The sequence below is a fragment of the Oryctolagus cuniculus genome, chromosome 5 (assembly GCF_964237555.1).
Source record: "Oryctolagus cuniculus chromosome 5, mOryCun1.1, whole genome shotgun sequence".
Taxonomy (NCBI): Eukaryota; Metazoa; Chordata; class Mammalia; order Lagomorpha; family Leporidae; genus Oryctolagus; species Oryctolagus cuniculus.
Window position 1 is genome coordinate 24878558 of NC_091436.1, and position 24273 is coordinate 24902830.

The following is a 24273-nucleotide window of genomic DNA, read 5'->3' on the forward strand; positions in this document are numbered from 1 at the left end:
CTTCATTTACTGAGTACTTATTTAATGCCAAAAACTAAGTGCTGTACATGTATTATTATTCAGTTCATATAAATCTTCCATGAAATATTCCTGTTTAATAGATAAGAAAATTGGCACTGAGAGAAGTAAAATAGTCTGTCCAAGATTGTCTTAATTAGAGCTGTTAAAGCCAGAATTCAAACCCAGCTCCGTACACCAACTTCTGTGCTCTGAATAATTTTGTATGTTTTCTAAGCAGTTACTTCTGCTTCTGTGATTTTTTTCTAATAGTTTGTTGTGTGTTTTTATCATTTGGAGGACAATCATTTGGAATAAAGCAAAGGAAAGATAAATAAATGTCAAATTATAAATTTGTTTATTTGACATTTTAATAGAAGACATGGGAAAAGAAATTATTGAAACGAGTAGTTATGATGTCTGTCTGAATAAATTTTGTGCTGTTATTACAGATGCCTGAGACTGGGTAATTTATAATGAATAGAAATGTACTGGTTCACAGATCTGGGAGGCCCAAGATCAAGACATACAGTGGCATCTAGTGAGGGGTGTCTTGCCATACTATCACATGGTAGAAGGTAGAACTTAAAAAATAGGGGCTGGTGCTGTGGTGCAGTAGGTTAATCCTCCACCTGTGGTGTCAGCATCCCAAATGGATGCCAGTTCTTGTCCCAGCTGCTCCACTTCCAATCCAACTCTCTGCTATGGCCTGGGAAAGCAGTGGAAGATGGCCCAAGTGCTTGGGCTCCTGCACCCACATGGGAGACCCAAAAGAACCTCCTGGGTCCTGGCTTTGGATCGGCTCAGTTCCAGCTGTTGCAGCCATTTGAGGAGTAAACAGATGTAAGACTTCTCTCTTTGTCTCTCCTTGTCACTGTAACTATACCTCTTAAATATTTTTAAAAAGTAATAAATAAATAAAAGCAGAGCCTGGGAGGTGGTGGTGATGTCTCAAGTCATTGAGTTCCTCTCTCTAGGCTTCAGCTCCAGTTGTGGCAGCCATTTAGGGAATGAACCAGTGGATGGGTTACTCTTTCTCTGTCCCATTCTTTTAAAAGATATAAATAAAATTTTAAAAGTTATAAATTTGGTTTAGTGTCAAACAGAAAAAAAAATCAAGAACCACAAGAAATATTTCTGGGCTGCGAAGGAGTTTATCGACATTAGTAGACAGTGTTTTGCATATTTGCATTCAGTTGCATTTCTCTCAAATAATCCTTTCTCCTTAAATATTTTTAAAATCTATCTAATAAGATGGCATAAATATGTTACTTTGCTTCACAGCTTGGTAACAATGGCAACCAGCTGCAAATCAAGTAGCATGTATCCAGCTCTAAGTCTTAAGGAAACCCTGAAGCAGTGCCCTGGCAGGCAGCAGGGCTGAATATAGGTGAGAAAGGCATGTAGCAAACAAAACAGCAAGAGTGCATGGTGTCTGGGGGCAGCTGAAGAGTCTGGAGCAGTAGCCCAGGACTGCACCATCAGAGATGGTTACCACATTATAGACACAAGTGTGGCTAAATGGACTAGAGCCCTATGTGAGATCCCAAGCTTTAATTTGATCTGGTGAGTAGAGGCAGGATCTTAGAAGATTTCTAATAGGTTGATAAGGCAATGTGGCAATGTTAAAAGATGTTATCTATGGGACGGACATTTGGCCTAGGGTTAAAATGTTGGTTATAGTGCTCCCAATACACATTGGAGTGCTTGGGATTGAGTCCTACCTCTAGCTCCTGACTCCAGCTTCCTGCTAATGCAGACCCTGGGAGGCAGTGGTGATGGCTCAGATAATTTGGTTCCTCCATCCACATGCTCTGAGCCTTTGAGGAATGAACCAGCAGATGGAAGCTCTCTGTCCCCACCACGACCCCCAGCCTTTTCTCTGTGTCTGTCCATCTGGTTCTTTTTCTGTAACTGTCTCTCAAAGCAAAACAAAAAGCTGGGAAACAACTGAATTGCAACTCAGTCCAAATAAATATAAGAAATTCACAAGCTCCAGCCCATACATGGGAATCAGATGGCCACTACAGAGACCCTCACTGGTGCCTGTGAACCATTATTCTGGATAAAAGCATAACTACCTTGGTTATCTAGTTTCCCAGACTGCAGCAGAAAAGAACACAGCAAATGAAATCAAGGGAGACGGCCACTGCCAGAAGCAAGTGCAAAGGTAACAGCAAAATGTGAGAGCTGGGGCTATGGACACAGGAGGGGAGTAGATCAAGTTCACAGGGGAGTCCCTGTGGCTGAGTGTGGGGCCTCAAGATCACCGAGGAGGTCACTGAGGTACGAAATGAATAAAAATTGGTAGGTTGTAAACGCATGGAGGCACTAAAGGAGTCGGCAGTGGTGTTACACTTAGTTCCAGAGGCTAGTTCAGTCCCCCGTTTACTCAGATGAGAAAAGTGAGGCCCGAAGGTATGGCCAAGGTCCCAGTGGGCAAGTGGAATTGGCTCAGCCAGGAACTGCATTTCAGTTTCTTTGCACTACTCTACGCTATTTCAAGGGGTGGAGAAAGAAGTCAATGTGACTAAATAAATATGAGAGCTGCAATGTAAGAATGATTCTCATGCAGAATAGAAATTAAAAAAGCATCGGTGGTTGGTAGGGTGAGCTTCTTCATAGCTGTTGGCTTCCCCAGAGAGGCTGGAACTGTAGCCCAGGGTGTGTAGGGACTCATCCATGCCCTCCTGAATTTTGTTTGCTGCCAACTCATACCAAATTGAATAACCTGTAGGGTCCTCCTGATATTTTATATCAACTTGTTTCATGAACGAGGCCTCATTTTGGCCTCTCTTTATTAATTTATCCAAGTTCCCTACCTACTACTCCAATCTCTACACTGGAATTGGACCTCTAGTCTCCAATGCCAGGGCTTCCCTACTTGTCCTACTTTTGTCCTTTCCTAGGAGATCTGTGCTATCGCCCATGTGTGTCCACCTGCTATACTGGTATCTGCCCTTCCTGTGTGTGGTCCCCCAATTAATGAGCCTCTACTGGAATTTCTAGCTGATTTCCAGCTGATCACCTGCTTGTATATCTTAGTACAGACAGTTCCAAGATAATGGATTGGGACAGTTGTGTTTTGTGGACACTGTGACCAAAGCCATTTGGCTGTCCTCCCCTGAGATGGCCTTTGTGGCCAAGGCACATATAATCACATTTCCCTGAAAAACAATATTGCATGCAACCCAAAGGGTAAATTGTGTTTGGCTTTCCTTCTGCATAAAAGTCGATGGGAATCAGATTTGGCATGGCCCATGGCTTGTGGGTTGGCAAGTGGCCAAGTATATACTCAACCAGACATGCATTTTCTATGTCACTGCAACATTTTCCATGTGATGCTAAGCTGTGCATGAGGCTGCTCTCCATGAAAAAATAAATTTCTCTGCCTTAGTTTCATATCTATAAAAGCAGAACTGATGATCTGAAGTGTTTACATAATTCACTGGAGAACTGTGAGAAATAAGCTATATTTGTAAGTGTTTTGGGAGATGAAAGGGATATTGTTGAAGTATGTACAGCATTTTAAAAAACTTCATTTTTTTCTAGTCCTGCATTTAAAACATAATTTTGTGCAGCTTGATGTTGTTTTAAAATAACCCAGACATGCAAAAAGTACATCGGGAATTTCTGTAGTTTTGAAGCTGCATGAAACCTTTGTCCAGACTGCTAAGGACAAAGCTCACATCTGTTCATCTAAGAGACACCTTTGTTGATAGAGTGTGAGGCTGCAACAGAAACTGCCATCAGCAGGAAACGTAGAAGTTAAAGGCGGCGCTTCATTGTGAATCTATGCTACATAGCTCCTGGTTTTCCACCAAAAGACAAAATTGGCTGTAATTTTCAATTTTCTGGCTTTTTTCAAATATCATCAGAGTCACACAGTTATTTAAACAAATGTATTTGAATTTCCTTAAAAAGTGACCTGTAGGTTAATGAATGTTGTAAAATGCTTATTGTTGCAGCAAACTAGCTGGCTCCAGCACCTATGATGGCTGTTGTGTAAGCACCTCAAGCTGGACAGGGCTGTGACGGCCAAAGCCCCGTTAAGGAAACTGAGGATACTTTTCACACTTGAAGCCTTCCTGACCATTCTCAGAGGCCAAGACTGGCCTCCTTCTATTCCCTATTAAAAATACCCTAAGGTAAGCTAGTTCCAAAACTGAGTGCTTGCCAAATTTCCATTACCAAGAAAATAACAGCCAGGTATATGAAAAGCAAACAAAAGCTTGCGGCAGGTGATAAATTACTGGCAACCTGGGTGGATGACATCTCACATAAGCCCCTATTAATGACACAGAATCCAGTGGGTGCCTTGCACAATATGCAGAATATTATACAGGATTCTTATGGTGGGAGATGCTTTAAGATTTATTTATTTATTTGGGAGGTACAATTATAGACAGAGAGAAAGGTCTTCCATCCCTGGTGTCTAATAGTGGCTCTGACCCACTCAGTGCACATAGCTAGTGATGATTAAATCATAATAGTCCTTACACCTTACACAAAAATCAACTCAAAATGGATCAAAGACTCAAATTTACAACCTGATACCATCAAATTGCTTTAGAATATCAGGGAAACTGTATGACATTGGCATAGACAAAGACCTCTTGGAAAAGAACCCAGAAGCACAGGAAATCAAAGCCGGAAACAAATGGGATTACATCAAGCTGAGAAGCTTCTACACTGCAAAAGAAACACTCAGCAAAGTAAAAAGGCAACTGACAGAATGAGAGAAAATATATTCAAATGCAGCTGCTAAAGGGTTAACATTCAGAATCTATGAAGAGCTCAAGAAATTCAACAACAAAACAAACAATTCAGTTAAGAAATGGACAAAGAACTTGAATAGGCATTTTCAAGAAGGGAAATTGAAATGGCCAGCAGACACTTGAGAAAACACTCAGGATCACTAAACATCAGGGAAATACAAATCAATACCACAATGAGGTTTTACCTCACTCCTGTTAGAATGGCTCACATACAGAAATCAACAAACAACAAATGCTGGAGAGGATGTGGGGAGAAGGGTACCTCAATCCACTGTTGGTGGGAATGTAAAACTGGTGTAGGCACTGTGGAAGACAGTATGGAGATACCTCAGAAATCTGAATATAGACCTACCATATGATCCAGCCATCCCACTCTTGGGAATTTACCCAAACCAAAAGCAATCAGCATGGGAAAGAGTTATCTGTACCCCATGTTCATTGTAGCACAATTCACAATAGCTAGGATATGGAATCAACCCAAATGTCCATCAACTGTTGACTGGATAAAGAAATTATGGTATATATACACTATGGAGTACTACTAGCTATAAAAAAAATAGAATAAAATCCTGTCATTTGTCACAAAATGGATACAATTGGAAACCATTGTACTTGGCAAAATAGGTCAGTCCCAAAAATACAGATATCATATGTTTTCCCTGATCAGGAGTAACTAATAGAGTACCTAAAATGTAATGTATTAGGGTGAAATAGACATTTGAGATCCAATGATTGTTCACAGTCCTAGTCTCTTCTGTTGAGGAACAATGTTTTTTTTTTTTTTTCCTTCAAAGTATCTGTTGAACTCTTTTACTTATTGTAGGGTTAACTTTATAATCATTAAGTAAACTGAAAGTATATCGTTGTAAAAATTAAGAGTGTGAATGGAAAAGGGAGGAGGAATAAGAGTTGGAGCATGGATGGAAGGGAGGGTAGAGTGGGAAGTATCACTATGTTCCTAAATCTGTATATCTGAAATACATGAAACTTGTATAACATAAAAAAATTTAAGAAAAAAGAATAAGCAGGTAAAAAATAAATTGTAGCAGTGCTATTTGGAGTATAATATTGTGCCATTTCAATTATAGAAAGCATGATAAGGATTTTAGCATTCTCCCCTTTTAAAATATATTTTTTCGTTTTATTTGGGGCAGGCAGAGAGCAAGCAAGTGAGCAGAAATAGGGAGACAGAGAGATCAACTGATCTTCTATCCACTGGTTCACTCCACAAATGCCCACAACAGCTGGACTGGGCCAACCTGAAAGCAAGCGCCCAGAACTCAGTCTAGATCTCCTATGTGGATGCCAGGGATCCCAGTACTTGAGCCATCACCTGCTATCTCCCAGAGCATGTGTTAGCAGGAAGCTGGATCAAAAGCCAAGGAGCTGGACTTGATCCAGGCATTTCAAATATGGAATGCAGGTATCCCAAGCAACAACTTAACAGCTGTGCTAAGCACCTACCCTATCATCTCTTTTTCTTAAAAATATATTTTTGTTATATATTTATTTGAGAGTGAGTTAAATAGACTGACAGAGAGCTCCCATCTACTGGTTCCCTCTCCCAAATACCTGCAATAGCCAGGACTGGATCACACTGAAGCTGGAACTCAATCTAGGTCTTCCACATGGGTAGAGGAACCCAAATACTTAAGCCATCACCACTGCCTCCCAGGGACTGTATTAGCAAGAAGCTGGAGTCGGGACTTGTAATTAGGTGCTCAGATATGGGATGCGGAAGTCTCAATGTGGCATCTTATCCTCTAGGCAAAATGCCTGCCCCAGCAACTCTAATTAGTTAAAATTCACATTTAAAGTCTTACCAGAAACAGATTTTGCCATTGCTGTGAATTTTACTATTTAACATGCTTGGGAGATGTTGGGAGGAGAAAACAACTCCTGGTTAGGAAGCAGGCGACTCCATCTCTCTATGACTTCCTTCCCTGATGCAGTCTAGACTCAAAAATACAATCACACAGAGAGTCTGCACTCTGTTTACTATTTTCCTATCCTGATATGTCACACAGAAATACTCTTTCACTTCTGCTCTTTTAGTCATTTCCTTAGAGTTCTTGTTTCCTCTCTAGGCCTCACCTTCTACCTGGAAACACCTTTCCAAGCACAAATTCTCAGTTGGCCTGGCCTGCTTATGGTGGAGAGAGGGTAGGAGTGGAGTAGGGAGGGAAGGGGATAGAGAGGGAAGGAGAGAGGGGGAAAGGGAAGAAAGGATAGGGGGAGACAGGGAGAGGGGGAGGGGAAGAGAGGGAGGGAGGAGAGAGAGAGAGAGAGAGGACTGCAATGGTGTTCTCACATTGGTTGCCTCTTAGCATATGCTTGGGAGCTTTAAACAAAATACCAAAGTTCTGGCCTCACTCCAGAGACTGATTGACTTTGTTCAGGGTGAGGCTCAGAGCTTGGAATTTTCATTAGGATTTCCAGGCAATCCCTTGCTAAAGTTGAGAACCACCACTCGTCAGAAGACACACTGATGTCTATGGTGTGCCATCTGCCCTTAAGAATTTTTTTATAAGATTTATTTTATTTATTTGAAGGACAGAGTTACAGAGAGAGGTAGAGACAGAGAGAAAGGTCTTCTATCCACTGGTTCACTCCCTAGATGGCTGCAATGGCCAGAGCTGGGCCAATCTAAAGCCAGGAGCCAGGAGCCTCCTCAAGGCCTCCCACATGGGTGAAGGGGCCAAAGGACTTGGGCCATCCTCCACCACTATCCCAGGCCATAGCAGAGAGCTGGACTGGAAGAGGAGCAGCCAGGATTCAAACTGGTTGCCCATATGGGATGCCAGCGCTCTAAGGCAGGGCTTTAACCCACTGTGCCACAGCGCCGAACCCTGCCCTTAAGAATTTTAAAACCACTTGGGAAGAAAAGACTCAAATCGGGGGTAACCTCAGAGAGTCCTCTATTAAGTACAAAACAGAGTGGGAAATCCCATCAGTGCCCTGAGGAAAGTCAAGGCTTGGAGAACAGACAGGATCATGTCATCAGATGGGATGTGTTGCTGGGAATGCAGTAGGTTCCTTCTTCCTCTTTGCCACTTCCATCGAGAGCCTTCTGCATGGATTTCATCCTCAGGAGTTTCCACTCCTACCTCTCTCCAATCCATTCTTCCCATCTCACTGTGTCTTGAAATCATTAGTCATGGTCAGGTCACATATCTGCTGAAAACCCTTAAAGGTTCCTTGGAGCTATAGAATAGAGGCCAAACTTCAGGGCCTGTGATGATTGGCCTGAGGTCTTGCACTCCTAAGTGGTGCCCTTGCTCATGCCTCCATCAGTCATCAGGGGTGCTGGCCTTGTTTTCTGTAGCTCAGGGGTTTGTGTGTTTATTGGCCACTCTGCTTGTGAAACCCTTCCCCTCAATGATTCCTCTGTAGTCCTGAGGTTGGGCCTGTGTGCCACCTTCTCAGAAAGCTTCCCCTGACTGTCCATTTTGGAGCAGCCCTCCACCCCAACCTCTTTCTCCATCCAAATAATCAGTTTATGACCTTGGCAGCACTAATCACAATCCAAGACCTTTTCGTAGTCATGATTAACTTTCATTTCTTCTGTTAGAGTAAAGGACCCTAATGACAGAGCACTGGCTCATCCCTCGTATCCACACTGGTGAGCACGTTAGTGCTGGTTGGGTGCTCTGCACCTGGCACAGAGAGGGGTACCCAGAAATATTTCCTGCATGGGGGCACAGAAGAATGGCTGCATGGTGAGGGGGAGAGGCATTCCAGAAGGAAATCCAGCAAAAATGAGGGTGAGTGACACACGTGTTTTGTGTGTATAGGAGAGACCAGCAGAAGTAGAGGATACCCAGGAAGCAAACAGGAGGTGAGGGCCAGTTGATCAAGTACAGTTGGTTGCTAATAACAATAAATATCAGGGTTTGATGTCGTACCTGTGGCAGGACTGCATAATTTCAGGTACAAGGAAGGAAATCTTAACTCCATCATCTCATCATGAGGCGTAAGCTTAATCATGAGTTGTAAGCTTAATCATGATACATAATTAGCAGGCTAAATATTTGGAAATGAGTTTATATGAGGAAGTTCAGGTTGTAATTTTGGAGGGACAGATAGCTAGATGGTAGGAAATCATCTTATATAAAGATGGTATAAGTGTTGCTTTCTCAATATAAATTTGAAGATACTTCCTGTCAACAGTAGGAAAACCTGCTGGCCTCCCATTGAACCAGAGCTTCTCTTGGCTTACATATCACAGTTTAAATGAGATGATTGTTTCATGGGTGTTTTTCAAGTCTTCAGAATAATTCAGAATGTGACAAGAGTTCTGTGGAATGCATCTTGTTAGTGTTACTGGTGAAAGGAAAAGAACCCATCATGCGCTGTTGTGGTCAAATGAGACAAATGACCCTCTCTCTACTCTTGACCTGGCTGGAAGATGAAAGAAAGTAAGTTTTCCAGATTCCAGGAAGATCTGCTTATATTTTATTTAAATACCATTAAAAATCGGAGGGCCTTTTTTCATCATTTCTGTTAATGACCCTACTATTATCATAACCTTCAATGGAAATTTTGAATAATTTTTTAAAGTGGTAAAAAATTTCACAGGTAGATTACCCAAAATCATTCTGTTTTATAAATTGTCATAAATGTGTGAATGCAATGAAAGAAACACTTCACACCTATATTTTTTTCTTACCCATGTATTGACTTCTATCTAGGAAAGTATTTGGATATGTGATAAGATCATCTTTGAAACTGATATTTCAAAATGAAGCTTCTTTTGGACAAATTGCTGCAAATTAATTAAATAGCATGTCTGATTCCATTAGAATCATTTATTATAGTTCTACTATAGCTCCAGCACTGTGCTCTATACTTTGGAAGATACAAGCATGTCCACTCTCAAAGCAATGTGACAACATGAAAAATGCTAGTAGAAAAGGTTGATTGACAGGTACTAGGTTGTAACCAGACAGGAGTAAGAAGTTTTGAGGTTCTATTGCATAGTCAGGTGACTATAGATAATTTTAATGTACACTATTTTCTCTACAAAAACATCATAGGAGATAGGATTTTGGATATCTTCACCATAAAGAAATGCTAAATGCTTGAAATGATAAATATATTTACCTTGATTGGACAGCACACAATATACTCATTTAACAAAACACCACATAGTCCCCATAAATATGTAAACAGTTTGTGTATCTAAGTTTTCTTTAAAAAAATTTCTAAAAACCAAAGATGTCCAAAAAAGAACTGGATTAATCACCCACTTATTTTTCAGGTGAGCTCTTATTTAGTCTCAGTTTCATCCTGAGTAATTTGGGGAAAATAATGCTGACTTGCAGAGTAATTGCAAATATTAAGGATATAACATGTAAAATACAAGTTGGTACCTAGGACACAGAGGGCATTCCAAGACATTTAGTGTTTACTTTGTTAAATATGTCATTGGTAAAAGATTTATAAAAATAGAATTCTGAAATTTACTTTTCATAATTTATTTGAAACGTTGCTTGGATAAATAAAATCTGCACATTATTCTTCTAACCTTATTGCTGTAATTGAATTCTACTCCTTCATAAAGCAGGTTAAAGTCGTTCCTTACTTCATCAGGTGGTGAGGCTGATGAACAATGAAATACTCCTCAGGCTAGTTACAAGGAAGAAGACAAATCTTGAAAACACATGATACAGATATTTAATTTCTAAATAATCAATATTGATATGCATGAAAGTGAATAGTTTGCTAATTATCAAAAATGGTATCCTATATAAGGAAACAAGAAGTTGAGAAGAATTTGATAGAGGAACCAAAAAGTGAAAATAAAAATGAAGAAATTTTAACAGTGATTTTCAAATTTCTGTTAACTACCTTGTAAACAAGTATCTCTTGGAGAACCTGTGAATATAACAGAAACTTGTTAATATAATTAGGAAAAATGGAGGCCAGTGTTGTGGTGCAATGGGTTAAACAACTGCTTACAGGACATATGACACCAGTTCAAGTCCCTGCTGCTCCACTTTCCATCCATATCTCTGCTCATGTGCCTGAGAAAGCAGCAGAACATGGTGGGAGTGTCTGGGCCCCTGCCAACAAATGTGGGAGACCCACACAGAGTTCCAGGCTTCTGCTTCAGCTTGGCCCAGCCCTAGCTGTTGTGACCATTTGGGGAGTGAACCAGTAGATGAAGACCTCTGTTACTCTGCCTTTCAAATAAATAAATAACTCTTTAAAATGAAATTAGGAAATACAGCACTCATTCTGTAGTCTGTCTTAGGAATTCAAACATTAGCAGTGACAAGAAATTATCTAATTTATGATCATGTTTCTCAAAATACTAAGAAACCCACGTAACAGTTATACTCAACAATTCCCCAAAATGCCTCAATATAAAATTCCTAAAATTCTGGATTATTGATTTCCCCTCTTTACCACCAAAATGCATTCTTTCTAGTTCTCCATGTCTTTTCCTATAGTTCTTTTTGACCAAAGCCATTTGACAAACATTGCTAGTTTATCTAATGAATATAGAAATCTCAGAATTGACTTTGTCTTTGGAAAGATGAGTGATTGCTAAAAGAAAACACTCAGAGCCGGCACCGCGGCTCACTAGGCTAATCCTCCGCCTTGAGGCGCCGGCACACCGGGTTCTAGTCCCGGTTGGGGCGCCGGATTCTGTCCCGGTTGCCCCTCTTCCAGGCCAGCTCTCTGCTGTGGCCCGGGAGTGCAGTGGAGGATGGCCCAGGTGCTTGGGCCCTGCACCCCATGGGAGACCAGGAAAAGCACCTGGCTCCTGGCTCCTGCCACCAGATCAGCGCGGTGCGCCGGCCGCAGCGCGCCGGCCGCGGCGGCCATTGGAGGGTGAACCAACGGCAAAAGGAAGACCTTTCTCTCTGTCTCTCTCACTGTCCACTCTGCCTGTCAAAAAAAAAAAAAAAAAAAAAAAAAAAAAAAAAAACAAACAAACACTCAGGACAGATTTTGATGATCTAAAAACAAAACCAAACACTTTTAGAAACAATGTCTCTGTCCTGCTTCTGCATACCTGTGAGCCAAGTCTGCCAATTTATTCTCAGAGGGCCAAGTCACTCTACTACTAGAGCAAAACCTAGCTAGAAAGGGCCATTGTTGTGGCATAGCAGTAGCAGCTGAAGCCACCACCTCAGATGTCCACATCCCATATGGGCACCAGCTCATGTCCTGGCTGCTCCACTTTCAATCTAGCTCTCTGCTAATGCTTCTGAGAAAGCAGCAGAGGACAGCCTAAGTGCTTGGGCCTCTGCATCTACATTAGAGAACAGGAAGAAGCTCCTGGTTCATGGCTTTGGTCTGGCCTGGTACTGACCATTATGGCCATTTATGGAGTGAGCCAGCAGATGGAAGACTGTTCTCTCTATAACTCTGACTTTCAAAATAAATAAATCTTTAAAAAAAAAACTAGGAAGAAATCCCTGGAGTAAGGACAGTCTATTCAATAAATTGTGCTGGAAAAACTGGATTTCCACATGCAGAGGCATGAAGCAAGACCCCCACCTTTCACTTTACACAAAAATTCACTCAACATGGATTAAAGATCTAAATCTATGACCCGACACCATCAAATTAATAGAGAACATTGGAGAAACCCTGCAAGATATAGGCACAGGCAAAGACTTCTTGGAAAAGACCCCAGAAGCACAGGCAGTCAAAGCCAAAATTAACATTTGGGATTGCATCAAATTGAGAAGTTTCTGTACTGCAAAAGAAACAGTCAGGAAAGTGAAGAGGCAACCGACAGAATGGGAAAAAATATTTGCAAACTATGCAACAGATAAACTGTTGATAACCAGAATCTACAAAGAAATCAAGAAACTCCACAACAACAAAACAAACAACCCACTCAAGAGATGGGCCAAGGACCTCAGTAGACATTTTTCAAAAGAGGAAATCCAAATGGCCAACAGACACATGAAAAAATGTTCAAGATCACTAGCAATCAGAGAAATGCAAATCAAACCACAATGAGTTTTCACCTCACCCCAGTTAGAATGGCTCACATGCAGAAATCTACCAACAACAGATGCTGGAGAGGATGTGGGGAAAAAGGGACACTAACCCACTGTTGGTGGGAATGCAAACTGGTTAAGCCACTATGGAAGTCAGTCTGGAGATTCCTCAGAAACCTGAATATAACCCTACCATACAACCCAGCCATCCCACTCCTTGGAAGTTACCCAAAGGAAATTAAATTGGCAAATAAAAGAACTGTCTGCACCTTAATGTTTATTGCAGCTCAATTCACAATAGCTAAGACCTGGAACCAACGCAAATGCCCATCTACAGTAGACTGGATAAAGAAATGATGGGACATGTACTCTATGGAATACTATACAACAGTAAAAAAACAATGAAATCCGGTCATTTGCAACAAAATGGAGGAATCTGGAACACATCATGCTGAGTGAAATAAGGCAGTTCCAGAGGGACAAATATCGTATGTTCTCCCTGATTAGTGACAACTAACCAAGCACCAAAAAGGACACCTGTTGAAGTGAAATAGACACTATGAGAAACAGTGACTTGATCAGCCCTTGTCCTGAGTGTTGATGTACAATGTAATACTTTATTCCTTTTAGTACTTTTTTGTTCTACGTGATATTATTGGTTGAACTCTTTAATTAACACACATTTATTCTTAGGTGTTGAAATTTAACTGAAAAGTGATCCCTGTTAAATATAAGAGTGGGAATAAGAGAGGGAGGAAATGTACAATTTGGGACATGCTCAATTGGACTTGCCCCAAATGGTAGAGTTAGAAACGTGCCAGGGGATTCCAATTCAATCCCATCAAGGTGGCATGTACCAATGCCACCTCACTAGTCCAAGTGATCAGTTTCAGGTCACAGTTGATCATAATGATAGGTCAAAAGGATCACATAAACAAGACTAGTGTCTGCAAATACTAACTGATAGAATAAAAAACGGAGAGAATGATCCAACATGGGAAGCGGGATACTCAGCAGACTCATAGAATGGCAGATGTCCTAAAGAGCACTCTGGCCTCAGAATCAGCCCTTAAGGCATTCGGATGTGGCTGAAGAGCCCATGAGAGTATTTTAGGCCTGGAAAGCCAAGACACTCTAGCAAAAACAAAAACAAAACAAAAAAAAGAGGACCTAAATGAAAGATCTCAGCAAGTGAGATCCCAGAAGAAAGAATGGGGCCATCAAAGAAGGAGGTACCTTTCTCTGAAGGGAGGAGAGAACTTCCACTTTGACTATGGCCTTGTTGAAATAAGATTGAAGTTGGCGAACTCAAAAGATTTCCATAGCCTTGGCAACTCATGACTAGAGCCTAGGGAGATTACTGACACTATAAACAAGAGTGTCAATTTGTTAAGTCAACAACAGGAGTCACCGTGCACTTACTCCTCATGTAGGATCTCTGTCCTTAATGTGTTGTCCAATGTGAAGTAATGCTATAACTAGTACTCAAACAGTACTTTACACTCTGTGTTTCTGTGTGGGTGCAAACTGTTTAAATCTTTACTTAATATATACCAAACTTCTGTATATAAAGAGAATTGAAAATGAATCTTGATATGAATGGAATGGGAGAGGGAGCGGGAGTTGGGAGGGTTGCGGGTGGGAGGGAAGATATGGGGGGGAAGAGCCATTGTAATCCATAAGCTGTACTTTGGAAATTTATATTTGCTAAATAAAAGTTTTAAAAAAAAAACTAGGAAGAAATTTAGTGTTGCTTCTAGAGCAGTTTAATGTTTTAACATCAAAATACTTTCACTTTTGGCATTTCAATTTTAGTGGACTGAGATTTCTATAATATTAGCATTTTGCAAGCACAAAGTCCAAAAGGCAGATTTATCACATTTTAATCTTCTGCACAGAAAAATATCTTTTACATGAGTCTCAGGTGCTCTAAAAATACTTATTTGATGAACGATGCAATGATAAAAGAGTACAATGGGCTTTATAACAAATTCAAAGGAAAATATTGCTATTGTTTGTTTAATAATTAATAAAAGTTCTAGGGGCCAGTGCTGTGGTACAGTTGATTAAGCTGTGGCAACCCACATCAGAAGGCATGCTTGAATCCTGGCTACTTAGCTTCTGATCCAGCTCCCTGCTAATGCAACTGGGAGACAACAGATAAAGGTGATAAAGGCCCAAGTGCTTAGAACCTATCACACATATGGGAGACAGAGATGGAATTCCAGGCTCCTGGCTTCTGCTTGGCCCAGCCCAAGCTGTTGCAGCCATTTGGGAAGTGAACCAGCAGTTGGGAGATTGCTTTTTTTTTTTTTTAAAAAAAGAGCCATTTGAAAGTCCTTTCTCCACACCAGCCTATCATGTTACTTCTGTCACTGTGCCTTTCAAATAAATTAATACTTTAAAATATAATAAAATAAAGTGTTTAATGATAAATATCAGGGCAAACATTTGATGCAGCAGTGAACATACCATTTGGGAAGCCCATATCCCATCTGGGAGTCCCTGAGTTTACCACCTGGCCCCACTCCTGACTCCAGATTCCTGCTAATACAGACCCTGGGGTTGTGATGGCTCAAGTACTTGGTTCCCTAACACCCACGTGGAAGACCCAGGTTGAGTTCCTGGCTCCCACCTTTTACCTGATCCAGTCCTCACTGTTGTGAGCATTTAGGGAGTGAACCACCAGTTTGGAGATGTCTAACAAATTAATTTTTAAAAATATTTACAATATAAAGAAATTTCCAGGAATTTTTTAAATTAAAAATAAAATCTGTGATAAAGTTTTTATTGTCTGTTAGAAGAGCAACCGGGTTCTAGTCCCGGTCGGGGCGCCGGATCCTGCCCCGGTTGCCCCTCTTCCAGGCCAGCTCTCTGCTGTGGCCAGGGAGTGCAGTGGAGGATGGCCCAAGTGCTTGGGCCCTGCACCCCATGGGAGACCAGGAGAAGCACCTGGCTCCTGCCATTGGATCAGCGCGGTGCGCCGGCCGCAGCGTGCCAGCCGCCGCTGCCATTGGAGGGTGAACCAACGGCAAAAGGAAGACCTTTCTCTCTGTCTCTCTCTCTCACTGTCTACTCTGCCTGTCAAAAAAAAAAAAAAAGAGTAAGCTATGTCACATTCCCTGTATCAAGGCTGATCATCCTTCAACCAAATAATACACACACAAGTACCCATATAAAGTATACAACTGCAAATGTATGTGCATGTATTATATATGTATGTGTATAGAACATATTTATCAGAAGTATCATGGTTTACAGAATTATACATAGTAATGTGATTATAGAATCATAGGTAATAAAACCAAGATATCCTGAAAATAGGGAATGAAAAGAAAAACATAAATTGAACCAAATGTAGTTCGCAAATATAGCCAAATGCTCTAGATGCTATCTTCTTTCAAAACAAGTTAATTCACATAGGAAGCCTGCTCCATCAGGTATTTTTCCTGAATTCACTGTCTAGCTGTTCAGGAACTTTGGGATGACAGTGTAGACTACTAAGCTAGATTGCCCTATTACAGTTTTTGTGTGTGGTTTTTTTTTTTTTTTTTTTTTTTTTTTTGACAGGCAGAGCTAGAAAGAGAGACAGAGAGAAAGGTCTTCCTTCCTTTGGTTCTCCCCACAAATGGCTGCTATGGCCGGCGCGCTGCACCGATCCGCCGACCCGAAGCCAGGAGCCAGGTGCTCCCTTCTGGTCTCCCATGCGGGTGCAGGGCCCAAACTCTTGGGCCAACCTCCACTGCCTTCCCAGGCCACAGCAGAGAGCTGGCCTGGAAAAGGAGCAACCGGGACAGAACCGGCACCCCAACCGGGACTAGAACCTGTAGTGCTGGCGCTGCAGGTGGAGGATTAGCCTAGTGAGCCGTGGCACTGGCTCCTATTAAAGTTTTGAAGCCATTGAAATGAAAAGTCTTCTCATGCATACTTTCTTATATAACAACCTGGCCTCTACCCAAATTATTTCAGTGCTTAGGGGTGTGTTTCTCTGAGCCTGGTCTTTCCCCACCTGTATAAAAAGATGAGCCATCTGAGCCTGGCCCTGTAGCTTAGAGGGTAAAGCCATTGCATGCAGTGCCGGCATCCCATGTGGGTGCCAGTTCGAATCCTTGCTGATCCACTTCCAATCCAGCTTCCTGCTATGGTCTGGGAAATCAGTAGAAGAGGACTCAAGTCACTGGGCCCCTGCACCCAGAAGAAGCTCCTGGCTCCTATCTTTGTATTGGCCTAACTCTGGCCATTGCAGCCATTTGGGGAGTGAACCCGAGGATGGAATACTTTTCTCTCTCTCTGCTTCTGCCTCTCTGTAACTCTGCCTTTCAAATAAATAAATACATTTATAAAAAAAAAAAAAAAAGAGTTGAGCCATCTGAAAGTCCTTTCTCTACACCAGTCTATCACATGTTGCCTTAGGCTGGGGGCAAGTGTTAGCTGTTGTTGGGTTTACTGGGCTTTGTTTACAAAGCAACAAGCCTGTGTAATCTCAAATCCATGGTTAGTAAGGGATTGTGGGTGGGGGTGAATGGGTGTGTATACATCTTTCAGTAAGTTAAGTCATCAGGACAGCATTTAATCCAGCAGTTAAGATGCCAGTTAGCTCTTAGCTTCGGACCCAGCCCTATACCAGCCATTGCATGCATTTGAGGAATGAACTTGTGGATGGGAGCTCTGTCTATCCATCTCTAATAACTAAAGAAGGTCATTACTGAAGAGCTACAGTGGCTAGTGGACCAAAAATGGAATTCATTATCTTTCCCTCAAAACTCATTCTTTGTACCATAATGCAAGATTGCTATCTCAAACTAGAAGCTTCAAAGATCTGCTTTGGCTGATCCAGCTCTCCCTGTCTCCACATCCATTCATCAGGCTCCACAGATGTGTTTCTGGTGAGAGCTTCAACTCCATCCCCATGCACCACCCAATTATACTCACGGGACAGTCACCTGACTGGCTTGCTGACTCATGACTGCTTACTTTTGCACATTCTCACCTGCACCGCTTCCAGAGCTGACCCACCAGAGTATACACTTGTTTATGAAGCAACTTGCTTCGCCTTTCTGATGCTTCACTAAGCATGTGTTGATAATTATCATATGCCACCCGTTATACCAAAACCCTTACATGTCTTACCTTATCATCTATTCATAAGAATCTTATGACATAATTACTGTCACCACTTACATGAAAAAGTTAATGCACACAGAGTTGATATTACAGAGTTCATGGTCATTGGAATGGTAGGTTCATCTAACATAATCTGATGCGCTTCACAATCCCATTATAAACTTTTCCCCAATCTGTCTCCAAGTCACCCTCTAGTTGTTCTGCAGGAACTTCCCAAGCCCAGTGACTGTACATCCAGGGGAAAAAGCCTTTGAAGCACTGGGATAGAATGCAAAGTGCAGGCACTGGAGCTCTCAGCAGTTGTCACCTCCCCATACAAGTATGACCCACACACGGTAACTGAAACATCCTGGTCTCAAACAAGGAAAAATAAGCCCGATAAATTCTGCAGAACTATTTATAATACTCTGCCCCTGTAGAATATGGAGCTGCATTTCAAAACATTGGGTCTCAGATAATCATCACACAATAATAATCAGCTTTGCCTGAGCCATTCTTTCACAACTCATTCACAAGAACCACTTGGTGAAAGTTAGGTGGAGAAGTGGCAGAGAGGCATGAATGCACAGGCAGAATAACTTGGACTGTCATTGTAGCCACAGGTATGCAATTAAAAAGGATGATCTCTCTGCATGGTTATATAACTTCTAAGAAAAACAGCCATGGCCAGGGGAGGAGGGGCAGGAGGGAGAAGGAGAGGAGTTGATATTGCTAAAATTGCCCTGACATATTCCACATACACAATTTGATAAATATTTTATTGTTATTCCAGGAAAAGCTTTTAAAGGAATACATAAGCCAGCAATTATGGGGAAGGGATGTCTCCTTCTCTGATAAAGTAGGAATGTCAGCTCTTTGCTGCTACAGGGAGACTGGACAGATTCACAGAAGCACAATCTGGAAATGCATACCCACGCCCACACAGGGCAGAATCCCCAGTGGCTCCTCTTTCCTTATTTGTTAACAACAGAAACCACACACAAATATCTCTGATGCGGCGTTCTATGTGATTTGAATAAATTGGAAGCATTTGGCTTGTGTGTACCCATTGTGTGTTTCTGCCTAACAATGATCCAAGCCTACAGCAGAAAGCTTTGTTGGAAGTGGGCCTGCCTCCTCGGAACTGCTGATCTGATTATGAGGACTGGCCCTCAGATCTAACTACTAGGCTTTGATATCCACTGCCCAGACTCATTTCTATTAGAAAAATTTAGGCAAATATTCAACATCATTATCTTATTTAAATTAAATTGGACAAAGCACAGTGCTCCAAGATAATTGGGTCTCGATATAATGTTGAAGATATATCAGATTTCTTTTTTGGCCACTTACCAGTATATCTTAAATACCTTTCTTATCATCAAGATACAACTTAGTGAAGAGTGTATGTGTGTGTGTTTATGTACATATGTGTGAGAGAGAAATGGGTGCTTACATTTTCCTATTAAATAGGTTGCTTACATCATGGGGGAGAAACATGAAAAGTGATCATTCACAGCCAACAATAAGCCATTATAAGATGCTATTTCTGAAATACTCAAATAATACAATTTAAAAGCCTGTTTTTCTGTTCAAAGGCAAAAGCATACACACACACACACACACACACACAGCGCCTATAGCTGGGGTTATAACCTAAACTTTGAAACGATACAGAAATTGCTGCCAGTGTATAAATATGTGTCAGCTTGTCACAGAAGCAGAAGTATTCTGTTAATGGCATTTAACAACATAAAGCAACATAACCACAAATTGTGCCAACACTTATCCCCCACAGATAACAGTTAGCCAAGAAAGAAGTAATAGCCCCCAGCATTTTTTAAACCTCCAAAAAGGCTGTCACCACAGTTTCTCTCCTTTTCTTAAATGGCCTTTAAATAAATATATGAGTCAGTCAAGAAAGGCACTTACTTGAATTAAAGTGATAATTCTGCCAGGACGTCCGTATAATTAATTGTGGGTGGCAGAAGTTTCAAATGAGGGTAAATCGGGACTCTGGTTTACTTCTCTATTTTTTACTCATTCTACTGCTGTAATTAGGAAAGCTTTCAGAAGAGGTTCAGATTGTGCCTTGTCATGGAATACCATCCCTGCATGCTTCCATGCTAAGCCCTGTAGCCTCTTTGTTTAATGACCCAAAGGGAACAAAATGCATCCACCTGAATGTAGCTCCTTCCTCCTCCTGCTACTACAGCACACACCCTCCCCCTACACCACCGTCACATTTCTAGCCCTGAGATTATACTGTTCCACTTTGCTGCAATGCCTTCCATGTCTAAGACAAGATTATTTTAGACACAGTTTCATTCCTCGTAAGCTTGTCCTTGAAAAAAAACTGAAAACATTCTGCCTTCAAAATCTCTGCTTGCCTATGCCACCTGCGCAGAGGACCGGAATAGCGAAATGTCATAAACAAGTATGTCTTAGCACCAATGGGTGGTCTTGTAGTGCAGAAGGTGATCTAAATGATGGATCTTCTCAGAAGAGCTGACGGTGTCTGAAGGTGCTAGAGGCCTCACTGCACAGCTGACACCAGCTGAGAAACTGTACTAATGAGTTTCGGGAGACAGCAAATTCAGAACACAGCTGGGGAAACTCTGCAGCGTGCTGATAACACCCAAATAGGGAGCAATTCCACAGTGTTACCCTTTAAAAGTTCAATATTGTAGAGGAGGAAGGAAAAAGTCTCATCTGAGAAGTGACTACACCAATCATTTAATTAATTCATTATGATATAACTAATCTACTTCTCTACCTGTCAGCAAAGATATGAAAAGCAAATACATTGTTCAAAGGTACATGATTGACCACTAATGTCCACACTCTGAAACTGAAATATCTAAAACTGAAATATCATCAGGTATTGAAACATTTTCCATGCTGCACCCTATGAAAGCGTCAGACCAAAGGATTCTGATGCTAGGGCACTGTGCATATTGTAGTAGTTCAGTTCATTAACATTAACTCCATCTACCTCTTGCCATCCCACAGAAACAGTTTGTCTATTAACCAAATGCATTTTCACCCTCTGTGCTGAGCACAAAAGGATCAAACACCACACTTCCTGCAGCCTAAATAAAACAGTGCAGCCTTCCAAAAGGTGAATTTGGCATGATAATCGGCACTCCCCGTTCCTAAACTTCCAAGCAGACACTAATTGCCTTGCAGACAATGCATGCAGAACACACTGCATGCGCCCCCAGCCTTGACCACTCAAGTGCAGGACGAGAGCAGCACACAGGCAAAGCTGCAGCAGCAACGGATGCACACTGCAAAGGGAGCCGGCAGCGATGAAGAATGCAGGCTTGTTCTACCTACCCGCGTGGTCCATGGCTCAGCAGTGGCGAGGCGAGTTGTGTATGTAGCCTGGCAGCCGGCAAGCCCTGGCTCTTCCGGCTAACGAAGCATCCTGCCCTTCTGCTGATTATCAGTGCTTGCTGGCACACAGAGCATACTTCATGCACTGTCTGCAGGAGACACCGCCAGGAAATTTATATCTCCAAGGATGACAAACAGCCATTAGCTCCATTACAGGCTGATTAAGAGAGACTGAGCCTATCAAGTGGGTACTTGAATCCCCTGGGGTTTCCACCTCTGTTCTAAGCAAAGGAGGAAAAAAAAAATGGGAAAGAAAATCACTGCAATGTTGAGTGCTGCACATTTCAGGAAAAACAGAAAAGTGCACAAGCTTTGCAAAACACAGTGCCTTCCAAAAGATGCCAGAGCAAACAGGAGCAGGAAGAGGCACAAATAATAAAAAGGTAAAAAGGAATCTTTCAAAATACAATAAATTATCCTTTCTTTGGGGTCAGTCTAAAAATGGTTCAGCCTTTATCATCCACATCACTGAATGACTGGGCAACTTTTCAAATTAAAATTTTAAAGTCTTTTGATTGTTAGTGGTGGGGAGGGCAGGAGGTAGCAGATAAAACATTTTAAAATAAAAGACTATTAACATCTCTGCTCCAAACAAATAAAAGCTCAGAAGCTGAGTATTGCCACTTTATTTTGGTTATGTTTTCATCATGACCAATTTTCCCATTTCTGGTCAGAATTTCTGCCCACCAATCCCAACAGAGAAATACAAAGAAATTGCACTAAATGTGACTGTAATACAAGAAATAATTGTCAAAAGGGGTCAGGGAGAGCTACAGTAGGTTACAAACTGCAGTTTTGTAAGTCACATAGATCTGAGGATGAAAAAAACATGCATCAACCAACCCAGAAAAATCTATTTCATGTCTTTTTATGAATTTGGCCACGTAAAAGATGACCCCCAAAGACACCAAAATTTCCTGATGGTATCAGAGCCCAGGGATGAGTAAGAAGTACGTGCCGGGCCTTATGGCTGTGATGGCTTAAAATCTGGAGCCAGCCTAACCCTGTTTCCTGCATGTCCCCAGATAAGGTTAAAAAAAAAAAAATCCTATAGGCTTACTTGAACTTCAGTACAATGACTTCACAGTACAAGAAGGCTCTACAGGTTTTTAATTTTGACAAGTTAAAAAAAATAATTCAAAGTGTTATCACAAAAGCAACTCATTAAGCACTTCTGTAAGCACTGGAATTCCTAGTAACAAACCATTTCCAAATTATTTATAATCTAGTCTCCCATTGCAGCAACTTCCTAAGTCTTTCTGTTTTAACGTTACTTCAGGTTTTCCTATAGATTTGAGGTTCTTTTATAGTTTAAGCAAAATTCTTCATTTATGGTATCAGTGTTAGTTCAGAAATATTTTAGTCAAAGAAGAGCTGAGTTTTCTCAGGGATCTTGCCCTGTTATTTTTAAGTCTGCCACACAATTAAAGAAATACCATTCATGGATTTTTTAAAAAATTCTTCATATTAAAAAAAAAAAAACCTATTGGATCCTGTGGGACTGAAATCATTGTGGCTTCTACAGTGCAACTACTTGTCCTGATTAAGACCTGCCAACTACCCAGAGTGAGTGTCATCAGCATGAAATCTAGGGCAAACTAACTATTTTTGAGGAAAAAAAAAAAAGAAGAGTTGTCAGGGAAATAAGAAAGGGAAAACAGAGAGAGGATGCATCATCAGATCTGAGGGTTTTGCTTAGGAACAATAAGGTATCATCTCTTGGAAGTAAAACTGTCTAATAGGAACATATTTATATTAGTTCTGCCACAGCTCAAAATGTAACTTTCAGTTATTTTTATTAATACAGTTAGTCTCTGATTATGCTTCAAAAGTCTGTTTTGTTGGTCATTTGTAACATTTTCCTCATAAATACTGATTGGGTTCCAGGATAGCCCGTTATACACTCCTTAGCCTAGGATGTGATTTATGTAAGATCCACCATCCTTTAGAGAGAGTGTTCTAAAATCCAGAAAGCTCTGAAAGTCATTTTCACATAAAAGGTTATAAAAATCTGCCTGGATCCTGCTAGGGATAGTACATAACGTAGTAATATATGCATATTACTTTTCTAAAACACAAAAGAAATTCTGCAACACAAGTGACACCAAGAGTTTCACATTAGAGATTATAGTCCTTCCACTTTGTTTTGTTTTTTTCCAATTTGAAAATGGTAAATGGAGGGTGTGCACTTGGTGCAGTGGTTAAGATACTGCTTAGGAATGCTGCAGATCAGAGTGCCAGGGTTCAAGTCCCGGCTCTGCTCCCAGTTCCAGCTTCCTCTAATGGATATCATGGGAGGAAATAAGTGATGATTCAAGTAATTGGGTCCCTACTACCCACATGGGAGACCCATACTGAGTTCCCGATTCCTGGTTTCACCCTAGTCTAGCTTCACCATTGTGGGTATTTAGGGGGTGAAACAGTAGATGGAAGTGCTCTCTTTCTCTGCCTTTCAGATAAATAAAATAATTTTTTAAATAGCAAATGATAAGAACTTTCAGCAATATATGTTAATTAGCTTGATTTGTTGGTGACATACTTCCTGTGTGTTATTATATCACATTGTAAACCATAAATACATACTTGGCCTTATTAACATGTTCTACATCCATGGATAAAATGGAAAATATTTTAAAATTTCAGCATAGTGAACATGTTTATACAGATTTTTCTTGTCATTTTTCCTTAAATGATGGAGAATAACAATTATTTATACATTTCACATTGGATTAGGTGTTATAAGAAATCTAGAGCAGATTTAACATATACAGGAGGATGTGTGTAGGTTCTATGTAAAATCTGTGCCATTTTATATATGAATCTTGAGCATCCATGGATTTTGATATCCAAGGGGGTCCTGGAACCAATCCCCTAAGGATACTGAGAAGAAAATTAAAGATGAAAATAAAGTAAAATGGCAGAAATTAAATAATTAACCTAGTTAGGAACTCACTATCTCACCTACTAAGTATTCAATCCCTGTCTTCTGGTGACGTGAGAACATAAATGAGGAGTGGATTTCACAGGAGGAC

At 41.0% G+C, this 24273-nt stretch overlaps 1 protein-coding gene across 6 annotated transcripts in view; it reads right to left on the bottom strand.

Annotated features, from left to right (window-relative positions):
* Window positions 1-24273, bottom strand: part of PHACTR2 (phosphatase and actin regulator 2) — a 321121-nt gene that overhangs the window by 205709 nt on the left and 91139 nt on the right. The window contains exon 1 of one of the 6 annotated variants that reach the window (XM_070073471.1): window positions 21182-21323. The exons of 4 other annotated variants lie outside the window; for them this stretch is intronic. In XM_070073471.1, coding sequence (XP_069929572.1) covers window positions 21182-21194 — 13 coding nt within the window. In that variant the 5' untranslated portion in view covers window positions 21195-21323. Of the gene's footprint in view, window positions 1-21181; window positions 21324-24273 lie in introns of those variants that run through there. One more of the 6 variants, XM_051854254.2, reaches the window with a different exon arrangement.